Here is a 16886-nt window from a genome sequence, read left to right on the forward strand (position 1 = left end):
TATATACATACACGTCCACACACTCAGATATACATCCCTATACATTTCAACGTATACATATATATACATACACAGACATATACGTATATACACATGTACATAATTCATACTGTCTGCCTTTATTCATTCCCGTTGCCACCCCTCCACACATGAAATGACAACCCCCTCCCCCTGCACACCCGCAAGGTAGCACTAGGAAAAGACAACAAAGCCCACATTCGTTTACACTCAGTCTCTAGCTGTCATGTATAATGCACCAAAACCACAGCTCCCTTTCCACATCCAGGCCCCACAAAATTTTCCATGGTTTACCCGAGACGCTTCACATGCCCTGGTTCAATCCATTGACAGCACGTCGACCCCGGTATACCACATCAATCCAATTTACTCTATTCCTTTCACGCCTTTCACCCTCCTGCGTTTTCAGGCCCTGATCGCTCAAAATCTTTTTCACTCCATCCTTCCACCTCCAATTTGGTCTCCCACTTCTCATTCCCTCCACCTCTGACACATATGTCCTCGTTGTCAATCTTTCATCACTCATTCTCTCCATGTGACCAAACCATTTCAACACACCCTCTTCTGCTCTCTCAACCACACTCTTTTTATTACCGCACATCTCTCTTACCCTTTCATTACTTACTCGATCAAACCACCTCACACCATATATTGCCCTCAAACATCTCATTTCCATCACATCCACCCTCCTCCGCACAACCCTATCTATTGCCCACGCCTCGCACCCGTATAACTTTGTTGGAACCACTTTTCCTTCAAACATACCCATTTTTGCTTTCCGAGATAATGTTCTCGCTTTCCACACATTCTTCAATGCCTCCAGAACTTTCGCCCCCTCCCCCTCCCTGTGACTCACTTCTGCTTCCATCATTCCATCCACTGCCAAATCCACTCCTAGATATCTAAAACACTTCTTTTCCTCCAGCTTTTCTCCATTCAAACTTACCTCCCAGTTGACTTCTCCCTCAACCCTACTGTACCTAATAACCTTGCTCTTATTCACATTTACTCTCAGTTTTCTTCTTTCACACACTTTACCAAACTCAGTCACCAGCTTCTGCAGTTTCTCACCCAAATCAGCCACCAGCGATGTATCATCAGCAAACAACAACTGACTCACTTCCCAAGCCCTTTCATCCACAACAGACTGCACTCTTTCCACACATTCCTCATTGTATCTAGGACTTTCACTCCTTCAACCACACCATGGCTCACTTCAGCTCCCATGGTTCCATTAGCTAACATATCCACTCCCAGGTATCTGAAACTTCACCTCCTCCAAGTTCTTTCCATTAAAACTCCAACTCCAACTAACCTTTCTCTCCTGTGCTAAATCAAATAAATGTGAATAAGAGCAAGATATGGAAACTTCAGTAGTTTGTCCTGCAAAATTACAAATACACAAGTAGGAACACAAGTAGGAAGAGGATGTTTGGATTAGTTGTGTTGGTGAAAGAATTTGGGTGAGAAATGTATAGATAAGCAGGACTTATAATTGGCATTAACAGACCTGGAGAAAGCATTTAATAGGGATGATAGAGATGCTTTGTGGAAAGCGTTATGAATATATGGTGTGGGAAGGAAGCTGTTAGAAGCATTGATGAGTTTTCATCGAGAGTAAGGAGTGTGCGAGTAGGAAGCATTGAAGGTGAGTAGTTCTAAGCTAAGGTGGGTCTGTAGCAGGGGTATGTAATGTCACCATTGCTGTCTAAATCTGTTTGTAGATGGGGTGGTGAGGGAGGTGAATGTGAGTGGTTTTGGAGTGGGGCAGGTATGTACTGTGTTTAGGATGGGGAGCCTGGGAGGTAAATCAGTTGTTGTTGCTGATGACTCAATGCTGATGGCAGGTTTGAGTGAGAAACTACAGAAGTTGGTTTCTTAGTTGGGAAGAGTACATGAAAGAAGATTAAGTGTAAATGTGAACAAAAGTAACGGTATTTGATTTAGCAACGGAGAGAGACAGGTTAGTCGGAGTTTTAATGGAAAGAACTTGGAGGGGGTGAAGAGTTTTAGATAACTGGGAGTGGATATGTTAGCTAATGGAACCATGGGAGCTCAAGTGAGCCATGGTGTGGTTGAAGGAGTGAAAGTCCTAGACACGTTGAGGAATGTGTGGAAAGAGTGGTCACTACCTGTGAGAACAAAGATGGTTGTGTGTGATGTAATAGTTCTGACAATGTTGTATGGGTACTGGGCTTAGTTCATAGATAACAAAGCATGGAAAAGGATGAATGCAATGAAAGTTAAATGTCTGAGGACAGTATGTGGTATGAGGAAGGTTAGACAAGTAAGAAATGCTATGGTAAGAGAGAGGTGTGGGAGTAAGAGGAGTATGTGTGAGAGAGCTGAAGAGGGTTTGCAGAAATTGTTTGGAAATGTGGGCAGTGCGTGTAGAAATATTGACCAAGAGTGGAGAGAGAAAAGAAAGTGGGAAAAACAGAGGTAAGAGAATGAAGTGGAATGCACTTTGAGAGTTTGAGACCTGAATATGCTGGAAGGTGTGAAGCTTGCAAGGAGTAGCATGAATTGGAGTCATGTGGTATAAAAGGGGCAATTTTTAATTCTGCATCTTCCCCACTTTTTATGTTAACAGTATTTAAAAGTACAAGAGTCCTTAGATAACAAAAAATAATAAGGATTCAGACAAGAATATATCAACCCACTTAAAAAGATGGAGAAACTTTAATGTTTTACTGTATAAAAAGCCTACATGTAGTGGACGCAGAAACTTTTTTTTTAAAGAAAACATATGGTCAAAGATGGTTTGACATGAACCCGAAATTGACAGTTTTGGCACTCCAATGAGTAGTATTTGTACAGATACTAATTAATTGTATCTAATTTGCATTCAGATGACTTCTTTAAAATCAAATATATTTCAGGTATTTATTTTGCTGAACACTCTTCTAAGAGTAACCAGTATGTGTATGGCATTGGAGGTGGAAGTGGATGTCCAGTGCATAAAGACAGATCATGTTATTCATGTTACAGGTTAGTGATTTCTTTTCTCATATCTCCTGTTTACTTGTATGCATAGACTTGAGAGCATGCATTCTTTCAAAAGACGACTCTGCTTGGCAGGTCAATGTTTTGCATGATTATTTTGTGGGATTCTGTAATGTCCTTTTTTTTCCCATACTAGTAAGATTTGGGACTTTAACATTTCATTTTTAGTCATTCAATCATGACCTATTCCTTGTTAAAGGTCAGACAATTTCCATACAAGTTCACCTTTTGTTTCCCATCCCCTCACCTCCATTTGAGGCCTGGTCATGATGAGGGCTTGTTTTTGTGACTTGAATGTTAGTCATAAAAAGGAAAATACAGTGAGGGAGCAAATTGGTTAGAGGTGCATTGACTTGGGGGACTCAGAAATTTTTTGTGTTCAGAAAAAAATTTTAATTTTATTTACATGAAATATAAATAAACTACTTTCTGTATTTTTTCATGATAGTTTGAGAGCAGGTTTGAGTTGATGCAAAGAAAGAGGCTCTTGTTTGCCCCCTCTTGATACTACCTCACTAAGGTGGGATCTGAGATATATTGCTTGATTAGTATTATTTTTTATGTGGTATGTCTTTCATTTCATTAGTATTTCATTTTATCATTGTATTTCTCCTTATACAGGCAGTTACTACTTTGTCGTGTTACCTTAGGCAAGTCATTCCTTCAGTTCTCGGCAATGAAGATGGCTCATGCTCCTCCTGGCCATCACTCAGTTGTTGGAAGACCCAGTGCAGGTGGACTGTGCTACCCAGAGTATGTTGTCTACAGGGGTGAACAGGTATAGTACTGTTGTGTTCTGGACTAAGTTGTTTGTGATCAGGTCCTTAAGTAAAAGGAAACAGAAGAAGGAGTCAAGCGGGGAGTGCTCATCCTCCTCATAGGCTCCAATTGGGATGTCTTAATGTGTGTAAATGTAACCAAGATGAAAAGAAAGGAGAGATAGATAGTATGTTATAGGAAAGAAATTTGGATGTTCTGGCTCTTGGTGCAACAAAGCTCAAGGGTAAAGGGGAAGAATGGTTTGGAAAAGTCTTGGGATTAAAGTTAGGGGCTGTTGAGAGGACAAGAGCTAAGGAAGGAGTAGCACTACTCCTTAAGCAGGAGTTGTTGGAGTGTGTGATAGAGTGTAAGGAAGTAAATTCTAGATTGATGTCGGTAAAACTGAAAGTGGATGGAGAGAAAAGGGTTATTATTGGTGCTTTTGCACCTGGTCATGAGAAGAAAGATCTTGAGAGGCAGGTGTTTTGGGAGCAGCTGAGTGAGTGTGTCAACAGTTTTGATCCACGAGACCAGTTATTAGTAATGGGTGACTTAAATGTGAATGTGATTAATATGGCAGTTTAGGGTATAATTGGTGTACGTGGGGTATTCAGTGCTGTGGATAGAAATGGAGAAGAGCTTGTGGATTTGTGTGCTGAAATAAAAGACTGGTGATTGGGAATACCTGGTTTAAAAAGAGAGATATAGTACACAAGTATATGCATGTGAGGGGGAGAAATGGCCAGAGGGCATTATTAGATCGTGTTAATTGATAGGTGTGTAAAAGAGAGACTTTTGGATATTGATGTGCTGAGAGGGGCAGCTGGCGGGATGTCTGATCACTATCTGGTGGATGTGAAGGTGAAGATATGTTAAAGTTTTCAAAGAAGAGGGGAGAATGCTGTGGGGAAAAGAGTGGTGAGAGTAAGTGAGCTTGGAAAGGAGACTTGTGTGAGAAAGTGCTTGGAGAGAATGATTGTAGAATGGTAAAAGGTGAGAGCAAATGATGTGTGGGGAGTGAGTGAGGAATGGGATGTATTTAGGAAAGCAGTGATGGCATGTACAAGAGGTGCATGTAGCATGAGAAAGGTGGGAAGATTAGGAAGGGTAGCGAGTGGTAGGTTGAAGAAGTAAAGTTGTTACTTAAAAAGAGAAGAGAGGTGTTTGGACAATACTTGCAAGGAAAGGGTGCAAATGACTGGAAGTTGTATAAGAGAAAGCAGCAGGAGGTCAAGAGGAAGATGCAAGGTTGAAAAAGAGGGCAGATGAGAGGGGGTGAGAGATTATTATTAGAATTTAGGGAGAATAAAAAGATGTTTTGGAAGGGGTGAATAATGTTTGTATGACAAGAGAACAAATGGGAACATCGGCAAAGGGGGCAAGTGATAACTGGTTGTGATGAAGTGAGGAAATGAATTGAGTATTTTGAAGATTTGTTGAATGTGTTTGATGATAGAGTGGCAGATGTAGGTATTTTGGTCACGTTGATGTGTTGAGTGAGAGTCGGGGAGAGAGGTTTGGTGAAGAGAGAAGAGGTGGTGAAAGCCTTGCAGAAGATGAAATCCAGCAAGGTGGCAGGTATGGATGGTATTGCAGTTGAGTTTATTAAGAAAGGGGGTGATTGTGTTGTTGATTGATTGGTAAGGATATTCAGTGTATGTATGGATCATGGTGAAGTCCCTGAGAATTGGCAGAATGCATATATAGTGCCATTGTACAAAGTCAAAAGGGGTAAAGGTGAGTGTTCAAACTACAGAGGCATAAGTTTGTTTAATATTCCTGGAAAATTGTATGGGAGGGTATTAATTGAGAGAGTTAAGCATGTACAGAGCATCAGATTGGGGAGGAGCAGTGTGATATCAGAAGTGGTAGAAGATGTGTAGATCAGGTGTTTGCTTTGAAGAATGTGTGTTAGAAGTACTTAGAGAAACGGATGGATTTGTATGTGACAATTATGGATTTGGAGAAGGCATATGACAGGATGGATAGAGATATTTCGTGGGAACATCTGAAGAGTATGTGGTGTGTTAGGTAAGCTGGTAGAAGCAGTGAAAAGTTTTTACCAAAGATGTAAGGCATGTGGACAAATAGGTAGAGAGAAGAGTGATTGGTTCCCAGTGAAGGTTGGCCTATGGCAGGGGTGTGTTATGTCCCCCTGTTTGTTTGATTTGCTTATGGATGGGGTGGTTAGGGAGGTAAATGCAAGAGTTTTGGAGAGAGGGGTAAGTAAGCAGTCAGTTGGGGATGAGAGGTGCCTAGGAAGTGTCAGTTGTTTGCGAGTGATGCACCATTGACACATATATCCTCTTTGTCAATCTTTCCCCACTCATTCTCTCCATATGTCCAAACCATTTCAATACACCCTCTTCTCTCTCAGCCACACTTTTTATTTCAACACATCTCTCTTACCCTTTCATTACTTACTCAGTCAAACCACCTCTCACAACATATTGTCCTCATACATTTCATTTCCAACATATCCACCGTCCTCCGTACAACCCTATCTGTAGCCCATGCTTTGCAACCATATAACATTGTTTGAACCACTATTCCTTCAAACATACCCATTTTTGCTCTCCGAGATAATGTTCTCTCCTTCCACACATTCTTCATCGCTCCCAGAACCTTCACCACCTCCCCCACCCTGTGACTCGCTTCCACTTCTATAGCTCCATTCACTGCTAAGTCCACTCCCAGATATCTAAAACACTTCACTTCCTGCAGTTTTTATCCATTCAAACTTCCATCGCAGTTAACTTGTCCGTCAACCTTACTGAACCTAATAACCTTGCTCTTATTCACATTTACTCTCAACTTTCTCCTTTCACCACTTTTCCAAACTCAGTCACCAGCTTCTGCAGTTTCTCACTTGAATCAGCCACTAGAGCTGTATCATTGGTGAACAATGGCTGACTAACTTCCCAGGCTTTCTCATCCCCAAGAGACTGTGTTTCACCCCTTTCTCCAAAACTCTTGCATTTACCTCCCTAATCTCCCCATCCAAAAACAAATTAAACAACCATGAGGACATCGCATACCCGTCACGCAGACCGACATTCACTGGGAACCAATCACTCTCCTCTCTTCCTACTCACACACATGCTTTACGTCCTTGGTGAAAACTTTTCACTGCTTCTAGCAACTTACCTCCCACACCATATACTCTTTTAAGACTCCGCAAATGCATCTCTATGAACCCTATCATATGCCTTCTCCAGATCCATAAATGCTACATGCAAATCCATCTGTTTTTCTAAGTATGTCTTACACACATCCTTCAAAGCATATATATACTGTAACTGATATATATATATATATATAAAAGAACTTGTGCATGTATATTACAGGCTTATCCAGAGTACCTCATCACCTACCAGATTGTTAAGCCAGAGGAGTCAGGCCCAAAGGAAGATGGTGCTCGAGACAACAACTGACCAGTTTTTGTAGTAAATATATGTAATTGTTCCTCTAATGTAGGAGATGAAGTGATAGAATAATTTTGGGATAGCATTTACTAAAAGTCTTTGATACAAATATTTTATAAAGCAAAACTGATTACCTTCTCTGTCTTACTGGGGCTGGCTGATCTTTCATAGATTCACCAGCTATTGGTTGTGATTTTAATGTGAGACAGCTAAAATGAAAACTACAGTGTCAGGTTACTGGTAATATGGCAAAGTGAGAAGCGTGGTGGCAAGATGCAAAGCATGAATAATATTCCACTAAGTGATATGGGAACACTCTAAAAATCCCTCACTCGGATTAACTGATCCAAACCCAGAATGGGGCATAATCACTGATTCTGAGTCATTCCATGTAGAAAAGATATGGTGAGTTTTCATTATAAGTGTATTTTAGTGTGAAATTTTATACAGAGCATTTGTGTTCATCTAACACTGTGAAGAAACTAATCAAGGGTGTCAATATAGTTTTAGGTTTTATATATGGTGTGAGGAGCTTTATTATGATACCACTCACATTGGTTTCTCTTGCTGGTAAGGCTCTGACACCACTGAGAAGAGATAAAAAAAAAAAGATAAGTTCGTCAATTTTTTTATTATTTAAGAATGTGGTGATTAAGGCATTTTCTTGAAAGTCCATTATTTATTTTTTCCAATGAATATGGTTTTGATATCTCAGGTACATATGTTTTTTTATGTACTTTATTCATGAGAAGCATTGGGAATTAATTAGTATCTTTATATTGCTTTTGATGGTATGGAAACTGTTGTCGATCTATTTGTTTGCACAAGGAAATATTTGTTCATCTTCATTTCAGGTCCTAAAATGAGGAAATGAGTTATGATAGTTCACATGAGGCAGTGATTTATGGGGCATTATTTATAATATTGTGTGCATGGGGAGGAAACCAATACCTGTCTGCATTGTGATATACTATGAACAAACCTTTTAAAAAGTCATGTAATATTCATTGACTGTCCACATTACACTTGAATTTTTTTTCACACTTTACATATATTTTAGGTACAGTAGCTGTATTGTGGATAGTCAGTGAACTGTCAATGTATCGTAAGTAATCACTCTGAAATTCGTTAATAAAATCTGTCAGGGACTAAGATTTTATTTAATTTTTCATATTTTTATCATTTTTGTTTGGGAAGGTAAGGGGAAATATTCCAATTATGCAGTGTATGAATGAATTATAAATTGCCTTTAAAGATATATTGGCTCACTGATGAAGTTCCTGGAGTTCCACCATTGGAAGCATTTTTCTCTGTTTACATACGTAGCTGCTGCTACCCTTAATTTTCATTTTCTTTAAGAACTTACACATCCTATTTAGCATTATTTGTCATTCAGTGGTTGAGCTTGCATGTTGGAAAGTTTTTGGAAAAGTATTAATGCCTTTTCGTAGTACATCTACAAAGTACAGTAAGTATTGTTTGCAGGTTTTGAAATTATTAGCATTTGTGATATGTGGAATACTTTTGCATGTTTATGATAATATCATGTAAACTGAAAAATTTGTCAAGATCATGATTTTGTTAGATAGTATGTGAATTTATCTGGGGTACTTTGTGTGTTCAAATTTTGTATTTATTTGTTTCATACATATTTAGGTTGAGCAATATGTAGTTAAGATTGAGTGCTGCTGAGTTTAGTAATCACCTATCTGATCTACAGTAGATGCTGTAAATAATGTTTTGTAGATTGAAAATCTGATGGTAATTGTCATAGTCGTCAGGAGTGTAACGAAAAATCTGTTAGCTCAAAGCTCCATGACCTCAGTTGGCACTGTTATCTCATTCCCGAACATCTTTTATATGAAAATTACTTCAGATGAAAGATTACTATTTATATTTTTTTTTTCTTCAGAGGTATATGGTTATATGAGATTTTCAAACACAGAAATTGCATATTAACTAATATAGGATAATTATCTCCTCCCATCTTTTTTCTTTGAGAATTCGTGCATATGAAATAATTCTGATGAAACATATCGTCAAATGAATCTCATTGTGTCCAACTATGTTCGTGTATACTTATGTCATCTACAAACAGGTGAACAGATTGGTTCACTGCCTTTATTACATGCTAAGAATACCATTATATTGTCTTTATAATCAGGTTATATTTTCATTTCAGAAGCATTGCATTTGGTTTATCTAAGTGGCGTGGTTGCCAGCAAAAATTTGCCTTTCTCATTCTATTGCTGAAACAAACAAAAGAATGCTGAATTTGTAAATAGAATTATAATTTTTTGAAACAAGATCTGAAAAATTTGGATTAGATGCCAGCTGATTTATTTATTTGGCCTCGAGTATTTGGAGTGGGAATGATATTTGCCATAGAAGTTGGATGTGTCCCGGCTGTTGTTGAAACTGTGACAAATTTACATGGCTTGAATTTTGTATAAGACTATTTACAGTCTATGCCTTAGTGGGACCACTGATGGAACGTATAACAATTCCCGGCCTCCAGTCTGCATTAAGATGTATGACTTTTTTATCTTATGTTATTGTAAAATCAATTTTTTTACTGTACAAATCCATGTAAATATTGCATCTCACTTTTTACATTATGGTGTAAATATTATCTTCAATAAAATATGAAATGCTTATACAGTAGAAAAGTAAATTTACCTAAAGAACTTTTATGGCTAATATTTATACTTTTTTCTACCATTCCTTTTTTGAATTTTCTCCCAATTACACATTCCCTTTTGCCTATGCAGTTCATTCTTTCTCCTTCATTCATATCCCTCCTTAACTTTCCATGTATGTAACTTCCCCATAACTTGCATAACCACTGCATTCCTTCATCTTCACTCATTCCTCTCTTCCTTTTAATGATTTTCTCTGGTTTCTTCATTTGTTCTGGTTCACTGCATTGTCCAAACCATTTCAGCACACCCTGTTCATCTCTGTTGTTGCTATACCTCTGTCTTACCCATTTATTTCTCTCGACCAAACCACCTCACACCACATATTGTCCCCAAGACATTGCATTCCCAGTACATCCACCCTTCTCTACACATTCTCATTTATAGCCCAGGCCTCATATCCATACAACAATGTTGGGATGACCATACCTTCAAATACACCAATTTTATACTCTCCCAGATAATGACCTCTCTTTCCATATGTTTCTCAATGCTCCCAGAACTTTTGCCCTCTCATCCACCATATAACTTGCTTCTGCTTTCATGGGACCATTCTCTGCCATGTCCACTCTTAGGTATCTAAGCACTCCACTTCCACATTTCTCAATTTAGATTAGCAGTCCAACTAACCCGTGTCTTTACACTGCTAAAACTAATATCCTTGCCTTTATTCTTATTCACTCTCCTACTCAAACCCAACCACTTCACCACCTTGTTACACACTGACCTGTTATAAATAACCCAGAGTTCAACTAGCTACTGCCCCTCTCCCACAGAGTACTAGGGACTTTAATGAACAAAACATTCAATCCTTTCCCACAACACTCCTCACACAACAGATATTTGACACCACCCTTTTGAAAAATATAGAAAGTGCTTGGCCAGTTTCATAGCTGGCCTCCCTGGCAGAGCTGCTTACAATGGCTTCACCTATAAAATGCTCCCCAAGGAGCAACTCTTTCTCCAACCCTCTTCAATCTCTTCCCACACAAACCACCATTCCCCCAGCAAATCACAACATGAAAGCCCACTCTTATGCAGATGACTTCGCAATCACACCACTACATCCTGACACCACAGTAGCAACAACAAACATGCGGCACTTCATTACACAGTTGGAACAGTGACTCACCCAGAGCAGGATGTCTGCATCTCCATGTTAGCCTTAGTTCACAACCTTGATTGACTTTGAATAGACAATCACTCTCATTGAACAAAACACCAACCACTCAATGCATTACAGACAACACATTCAACATTCACTCCTTATACCAATAGCATCAACACAAAAGCAACAGACAAATGCCACGAGACACCAAATGATATCATGTTTGGACAAGAAAAAGAATCCTTAGCATCCTCTACAGTCAAATGGCTTTACTTTAATTTATTGCTCACCTGCCTGGTCTTCAAGCCTCGCAGAAGCAAATATAGCAGCTGCAAACCACACAGAGTAAGAGTACTCGGAACAATCAATGGCTGCATGGCAGTCACACATACATATAACTCTAACACTCTACAGTGAAACAAAGATGCTCCCAATACAGTCCCACCTTAGCATGCTCAGCACTCAATTCATTGCAACTGCACTTCAATCCCTTTCAATTAACAACTCTATAGCTAAATACTAACCCTCAAATTGAAATAAAAAGCCTACCCCAGCCTCACACATCAGCAACCTCTATTTACAGATCCCCTCAAGTCTGGGAAACTTAACATTAACAACATACAAGCACTGAAATGATCTGGGAAGCATTAAACAATTGCCTTTCCAACTGGGTCATAAACACCACCCCATCAGACACATCCATCAAAAACCGTATTCTCCAGACAAATGGAGTTACACTTTCCCATCTCTTCTCTGGGCAGGACCCATCCGTACACTACTACCAACCTTGATGGAGTACAGTCTTGTTAAAGAACTCAATCCAAGAGAGTTCATCTGGTTCATCGCAATTTGGTCTTCCTGTTTCTGTTACCTCCACTCCTGACACAAATATCCTATTTATCAGCCTTTCCTCTCATTCTCTCCATATGTCCAAACCACTTAAGCACACCCTCTTCAGCTCTCAACCACGCTCTTTTTATCATCAACGCATCTCCCTTACCCACTCATTTTTACTCGATCAGACTACTTCAGACCACATATTGTCATTAAACTATTCATTTCCAACACATCCACCCTCCTCTGCACAATCTTTTATATATTTATTTATATTATTATACTTTGTTGCTGTCTCCCATGTTAGTGAGGTAGTGCAAGGAAACAGACGAAAGAATGGCCCAACCCTCCCACATACACATGTATATACATAAATGCCCACACATGCACATTTACATACCTATGCATTTCAACTTATACATACATATACATATACATATATACACATTTACATATTCATACTTGCTGTCTTCATGAATTCCCATTGCCACCCCACCACACATGAAATGGCATCCCCCTCATCCTGCATGCACATGAGGTAGTGTGAGGAAAAGACAATAAAGGCCACATTCATACACACTCATTCTCTAGCTGTCATGTGTAATGCACCAAAACCACAGCTCCCTTTCCACATCCAGGCCCACAAAACTTTCCATGGTTTACCCCAGACGCTTCATATGCCCTGGTTCAATTCATTGACAGCACGTCCAGCCTGGTATACCGCATCATTCCAATTCACTCTATTCCTAGCATGCCTTTCACCCTCCTCTATGTTCAGGCCCTGATCGCTCAAAATCTTTTTCACTCCATCCTTCCACCTCCAATTTGGTCTCCCACTTCTCCTCGTTCCCTCCACCTCTGACACATATATCCTCTTTGTCAATCTTTCCTTACTCATTTGCTCCATGTGACCAAACCATTTTAATACACCCTCTTCTGCTCTCTCAGCCACACTCTTTTTATTACCACACTTCTCTCTTATCCTTTCATTACTTGCTCGATCAAACCACCTCACATGTCCTGAAACATTTAATTTCCAACGCATCCACCCTCCTTCGCACAAGCCAATCTATAACCCATGCCTCGCAACCATATAACATTGTTGGAACCACAATTCCTTCAAACATACCCATTTTTGCTCTCCAAGATAACTTTCTGGCCTTCCACACATTCTTCAACGCTCCCAGAACCTTTGTCCCCTCCCCCACCCTGTGACTCACTTCTGCTTCCATGGTTCCATCCGCTGCCAAGTCCACTCCCAGATATCTAAAACACTTCACTTCCCCCAGTTTTTCTCCATTCAAACTTACCTCCCAAATGACTTGTCCCTCAACCCTACTGTACCTAATAACCTTGCTCTTATTCACATTTACTCTCAGCTTTCTTCTTTCACACACTTTACCAAACTCGGTCACCAGCTTCTGCAGTTTCTCACCCGAATCAGCCAACAGCGCTGTATCATCAGCGAATAACAACTTACTCACTTCCCAAGCTCTCATCCACAACAGACTGCATACTTTCCCCTCTTTCCAAAACTCTTGCATTCACCTCCCTAACAACCCCATCCATAAAAAAATTAAATAACCATGGAGACATCATGCACCCCTGCCGCAAACTGACAGTCACTTTCCTCTCTTCCTACACGTACACATGCCTTACATCCTCGATAAAAACTTTTCACTGCTTCTAACAACTTGCCTCCCAAACCATATATTCTTAATACCTTCCAAAGAACATCTCTATCAGCTCTATCATATGCCTTCTCCAGATCCATAAATGCTACATACAAATCCATTTGCTTTTCTAAGTATTTTTCACATACATTTTTCAAAGCAAACACCTGATCCACACATCCTGTACCACTTCTGAAACCACACTGCTCTTCCCCAATCTGATACTCTGTACATCCCTCCACCTTCTCAATCAATACCCTCCCATATAATTTCCCAAGAATGCTCAACAAATTTATACCTCTGTAATTTGAGCACTCACTCTTATCCCCTTTGCCTTTGTACAATGGCACTATGCAAGCATTCTGCCAATCCTCAGGCACCCCACCATGAGCCATACATACATTAAATAACCTTTCCAACCAGTCAACAATACAGTCACCCCCTTTTTTTTTTTTATAAATTCCACTGCAATACCATCCAAACCCGATGCCTTGCCGGCTTTCATCTTCTGCAAAGCTTTTACTATCTCTTCTCTGTTTACCAAATCATTCTCCCTCATCCTCTCTCTTTGCATACCACCTCGACCAAAACACCATACATCTGCCACTCTATCATCAAACACATTGAATAAACATTGAAAATACTCACTCCAACTCCTCACATCACCACTACTTGTTATCACATCCCCATTAGCCCCCTTCACTTAAGTTCCCATTTGTTCCCTTGTCTTATGCACTTTATTTACCTCCTTCCAAAACATCTTTTTATTCTCCCTAAAATTTAATGATACTCTCTCACCCCAACTCTCATTTGCCCTCTTTTTCACCTCTTGCACCTTTCTCTTGACCTCCTGCCTCTTTCTTTTATACATCTCCCACTCAATTGCATTATTTCCTTGCAAAAATCGTCCACAAGCCTCTCTCTTCTCTTTCACTAACAATCTTACTTCTTCATCCCACCACTCACTACCCTTTCTAATCTGCCCACCTCTCACGCTTCTCATGCCACAAACATCTTTTGCACAAGCCATCACTGCTTCCCTAAATACCTCCCATTCCTCCCCCACTCCCCTTACGTCCTTTGTTCTCACCTTTTTCCATTCTGTGCTCAGTCTCTCCTGGTATTTCCTCACACAAGTCTCCTTCCCAAGCTCACTTACTGTCACCACTCTCTTCACCCCAACATTCTCTCTTCTTTACTGAAAACCTCTCCAAATCTTCACCTTTGCCTCCACAAGATAATGATCAGACATCCCTCCAGTTGCACCTCTCAGCTCATTAACATCCAAAAGTGTGTCTTTCACAAGCCTATCAATTAACACCTAATCCAATGACGATCTCTGGCCATCTCTCCTACTTACATACGTATCCTTATGTATATCTCTCTTTTTAAACCAGGTATTCCCAATCACCAGTCCTTTTTCAGCACACACACACACACATGTATATAGGTAGGTAGGTGGAGTTGTGCAGAGGAGGGTGGATGTGCTGGAGGTGAGATGTTTGGGGACAATATCTGGTGTGAGGTGGTTTGATCGAGTAAGTAATGAGGGGGTAAGAGAGATTTGTGGTAATAAAAGGAGTGTGGTTGAGAGAGCAGAGGAGGGTTTTGAAATGGTTTGGTCACGTGGAGAGAACGAGTGGGGAAAGGTTGTTGGGAGGATATATGTGTCAGAGGTGGAGGGAATGAGAAGTGGGAGACCATATTGGAGGTGGAAAGATGGAGTGAAAAAGATTTTGAGTGATCGGGGCCTGAACATGCAGGAGGGTGATAGGCGTGCAAGGAATAGAGTGAATTGGAACGATGTGGTATACCGGGGTGGACGTGCTGTCAATATATTGAACCAGGGCATGTGAAGCGTCTGAGGTAAACCATGGAAAGTTTTGTGGGGCCTGGATGTGGAAAGGGAGCTGTGGTTTCAGTGCATTATGCATGACAGCTAGAGACTGAGTGTGAACGAATGTGGCCTTTGTTGTCCTTTCCTAGCGCTACCTCGCGCACATGCGGGGGGGAGGGGGTTGTCATTTCACGTGTGGCGACGGGAAATAAGGGCAGACAGTATGAATTGTGTACATGTGTATATATGTATATGTCTGTGTGTGTATATAAATGTATACGTTGAGATGTATAGGTATGTATGTGTGCGTGTGTGGACGTGTATATATATACATATGTATGTGGTTGGGTTGGGCCATTCTTTCGTCTGTCTCCTTGTGCTACCTCACTGGGTTAACCCGTAAGAGGGGTGGGAATAGATGGCCGAAAATCCTATGCAATGAATTTCTAAAAGCAATAGAGGGAAGAACTTGTTTTAGTGGTTGGTGTAGCAAGGATAATGTGCATAACCATACATTCACAAGTGAAAGAAAATTATCCTGCATTACTATATCTGTCAAGATTCAGAAAAGTTAAATAGGAATAACTAACATATCGTAAGCATAGTCTTGGGATCTGCACGGTGGAGGAATCCATAAGACAGTACTCTACATTGAGCTTGGCTCCCTTTAAGAAGAGTAATTGTACTGAAGCTTACTGATGTAGAGAATTCTGAGTTTGAGAAAGCCATGTGTGAGTTGTTTAAATAACGTAAGCCCATAATTGCATCACACAATAGAATACGAATCCTGAATGGGAATATGAAGTTTTTGAGGTACTTGGCAGCTAAATCTTTCCGGCAAGTCATGGATGGCGTTTGAGTTCAAAATAGGCACAGCATGTACTAGCATGAATGACAGGGTAAGGGCTTAACTGAATGTAAACAAAAGAGACTTAGGAGTAACCTAATGAGAGTGAGGAGATATCTACCAGTGTCTCCTCAATCAACTTGGACACCGACCAGAAGTAAATTATATTTCGTTAAAAGATGGATAAGTTATGCACAGAACGGTTTTAACCTCACTGACAAATATTAAATAAAGAATGAATTATAACGGGTCGCCATCATATGTAGGATTCACACCATTATGTTTTTGCAGATCTTCACATAACACCTCATGATAGAAGCAGTGTTATTGAAAATACAGAGATTGCTTTTGGTTTAAAAAGGAAAGATTCGGGATCATTTGAAGATTCCCCCTCCCCTCAAGGAATCAAGGCCAGATAAGGTTACAATTGAATCCTAACCTAATCCAATTTAGCCGAACCCTACTTACCATAGGAAAACATGAGGGATGTTGTTGGGGGGGGGGGGGGGTCTTCAGGTGATCGGAGATTAGGCAAACGAGTATTTTTTTTTTTGTTGTTGAAAGTTCGACAAAAGGAGTATAGGGATCTGAGAATGAGAAGAAATGTGGAATTAAGCTAGAATGACAAAAGAAATTGTTGTACCTCAGGTAGTGCTTTCCTTGACCGGTACATCGAAAAA

The 16886-nt window shown here is 40.1% G+C and overlaps 1 protein-coding gene across 2 annotated transcripts in view; it reads left to right on the forward strand.

The window, feature by feature from the left end:
* Positions 1-9256, forward strand: part of Tnks (tankyrase) — a 46697-nt gene extending 37441 nt beyond the window's left edge. Inside the window, exons 21-23 of one of the 2 annotated variants that reach the window (XM_071681313.1) lie at positions 2901-3009; positions 3646-3802; positions 7131-7878. In XM_071681313.1, coding sequence (XP_071537414.1) covers positions 2901-3009; positions 3646-3802; positions 7131-7217 — 353 coding nt within the window. In that variant the 3' untranslated portion in view covers positions 7218-7878. Of the gene's footprint in view, positions 1-2900; positions 3010-3645; positions 3803-7130 lie in introns of both variants that reach the window. The other variant, XM_071681312.1, reaches the window with a different exon arrangement.
* Positions 9257-16886: the final 7630 nt, after the last annotated feature.

The sequence above is a fragment of the Panulirus ornatus genome, chromosome 32 (assembly GCF_036320965.1).
Source record: "Panulirus ornatus isolate Po-2019 chromosome 32, ASM3632096v1, whole genome shotgun sequence".
Taxonomy (NCBI): Eukaryota; Metazoa; Arthropoda; class Malacostraca; order Decapoda; family Palinuridae; genus Panulirus; species Panulirus ornatus.